The sequence below is a fragment of the Halyomorpha halys genome, unplaced genomic scaffold (assembly GCF_000696795.3).
Source record: "Halyomorpha halys isolate HHAL.00 unplaced genomic scaffold, Hhal_1.1 Scaffold268.1, whole genome shotgun sequence".
In the NCBI taxonomy this organism is placed as follows: Eukaryota; Metazoa; Arthropoda; class Insecta; order Hemiptera; family Pentatomidae; genus Halyomorpha; species Halyomorpha halys.
Window position 1 is genome coordinate 269,591 of NW_027112076.1, and position 2,658 is coordinate 272,248.

General features: G+C 29.4%; 1 protein-coding gene across 4 annotated transcripts in view; it reads left to right on the forward strand.

The window, feature by feature from the left end:
• Dd (CTD nuclear envelope phosphatase 1-like protein dullard) overlaps positions 1-2,658 on the forward strand; it is a 27,890-nt gene that overhangs the window by 18,633 nt on the left and 6,599 nt on the right. For all 4 annotated transcript variants that reach the window (XM_014420353.2, XM_014420354.3, XM_014420356.3 and 1 more), the window contains one exon: positions 609-765. In XM_014420353.2, coding sequence (XP_014275839.1) covers positions 609-754 — 146 coding nt within the window. In that variant the 3' untranslated portion in view covers positions 755-765. The remainder of the gene's footprint in view (positions 1-608; positions 766-2,658) is intronic.

The following is a 2,658-nucleotide window of genomic DNA, read 5'->3' on the forward strand; positions in this document are numbered from 1 at the left end:
GCTCTTATGCATTTAACGTTTAACATGACTTTAAATAGGGCTGCTCACAATGCTATACTTAAAACATTTAACATGGTAAAACATTTAACATTTAACACAACATCATGAATACCTCTATTATCTAAATTGATAATTGTTATAGTCGTGACAACATAAGTTAATTGAAACAATTAACAAGACTTTATCAATTCCTTATTTAAAATTTAAATTGCAACAAAGTGAGTGCAATATTGCAATACACTGCTTATTGGAATTAATCAGAAATAATTAAATTAAATTAACAAAAAAAAATTATATATTTGGTCATTTTTGCTTCTCAGAGATATTTATTTCATGTTTTTGTGTGTAAATGGTAGAACTAACACTGAACTAACATTAACACTGAACTATAATTAAATTTAATGGCAACTATGTTTATTTATTAATGGGTGGTTAGTTCAATTTTGAATCCCCGCTACTGCCACAACTTCATTTGAGGGACTTACACCACCTTGGCTTTCAGTGGCTCTTTTAATTATTCTTTTTCTTATTGTTTGATAATAAGACATTTTCATAAAATAAATAAGAATTAAGTTAAGTTTTAAAACTTCATCCTTTTTATTTTACAGATAACGCTATCCCGATAAAATCATGGTTTTCTGATCCTATGGATACAGCATTACTGAATCTTCTTCCCGTCCTAGACGCACTGAGGTTCACTAATGATGTAAGGTCTGTACTTGGAAGAAATCTTCATCTCCACAGGATATGGTGAACTTCCTAAAAGTAAGTCAGTTTTGTGTTACATTTATTTTTTGTTTAAAATACATTTTTCAGGGATTTTGTGCTTCCAAATGCAAAAATTATGTATTTTAATCATATAAATATTTAGTGATTTTCTTTCCATGCCTTTTTTCTTTTTCTTTTTTTTTTTTTTTTAAATATTTACACTACAAACCGATGTTTTGGAATCCTCCATCTTCAGGGTACTTCCTATTATAATAATAATATTCTTTCTCTTCTTGGCTTCCTATGTCTAAAATTCATAAATCTACTTCGTCAATTTAAAAAAAACAATGAAATTTTTTAGGAAACCTCTAGTTAACGCTTCGGTTTCTTAGAAAATCACTAAATATTTATATGATATAAATTAATTTTTCTAGGGTAGAAAATTGGTGTATAAACAGAATGTGTATTTTAAATATTGATTAACTAAATCAGTGGTTCTCAACCCATAGAGGTCTACCTATTATTAAGCTGGAAACTGAATGTGTGGTCTGCCCCAGACCTTGAGACTAAGGGGGGTACCCCATAGGAAATATTCTAAAATGAAGATGCTTTGAACTGCATTTTAGTCACATTTATTGTGCACTTGCCATTAAAACCTTCCAGGTGATAACCAACAACCAAATATCGGGAAAGGTAGATTATAATACAGAAAAATATTTGTTGCTGTACACTCGAGCTGCCCATCTATGATTCACGGGCTACTGGTTGGGAACAACTAGCCTAAATTAATACATCACTTAGTTTATTTTTGGTTAAAACTTAAATCAATTATAGTGGGAGAAGATAGTGGCGGTCAATCGAGGTGCAAAATAATAGAAAAAAATATTAAATGTTAACCATCATTTCGTCCCACTTTGCAGGTCTTCATCAGGGCTAAACAAGATACAAACATTGTAAGAAAGAATTGACCTAAAATTAGAATATATGTATTGTAATAATCAAAAATTATTTATAATAAAATAAAAAGAATATTATTAGTTTTAACTAATTTCAAATATAAAAGATAGCTTGGGTCCAAATTAAAAACTTTAATATTTAACAGATAATAGAATTTTATTTAAATTTCATAACATAAGAGACTCTTTTCTCAGGGCGGGTTTCCTGGCAATCAGAAACAGATGACACTTTACTAATAATAACACTTAAACTTAATTAATAGCTGTTTTACAAACACAATAAATTTCAGTTAGAAACAAAACTAACAAATCAGTCCTTCCCGCTTCTAACTGAACGGACGTCTTCTCCCCAAGCCAGCAAAATCAAGAGTGCCCGTTTCTACTCTTCTATCTTCAATGTTCACTGGTCGATCCAAAAAATAATCGATTGTACTACAATCGCTCTGCTTTACTTGCTATAATTTACGATGTAAATATGAATAGAATATGGTCCGCGTGCGGTAAAAAAACTCAAACAGTAGATAATTATACTATTTTATTGAGCCAACGTTTCGCCCCACGTTGCAGGGCTTCGTCAGGGCTAAAAAAAATACAAACAAAGATACGATGTAAATAGTTTATTGATAATTGTTACTTTCTTCCATTTCTTCTTTGACTATTCCTTTTCCATAATTATTGCATAGTAACAACAAAACTTGAAAAATTTCAATCTATGTTCTCAACACAAACAATTCAACGAACACTTCGGAAGGACGAGCACCACCATCTTCTTTGTTTTGAATAGCATATTTATTTTAGACAATAAAAACTGGTTAGCTTGCTTTTAAGTTTAATACTACAAATAAACATATTGCAATGCAAAATCACATAAAACCTACTAACAATCATTTATATATAAAAAATAATGATTTACTCATAAAAGAGCATATTACAATATACACAAAGAAAGTAAGAAAATATGTAAATATATTGTAATAATTTTTTATTTATAAAA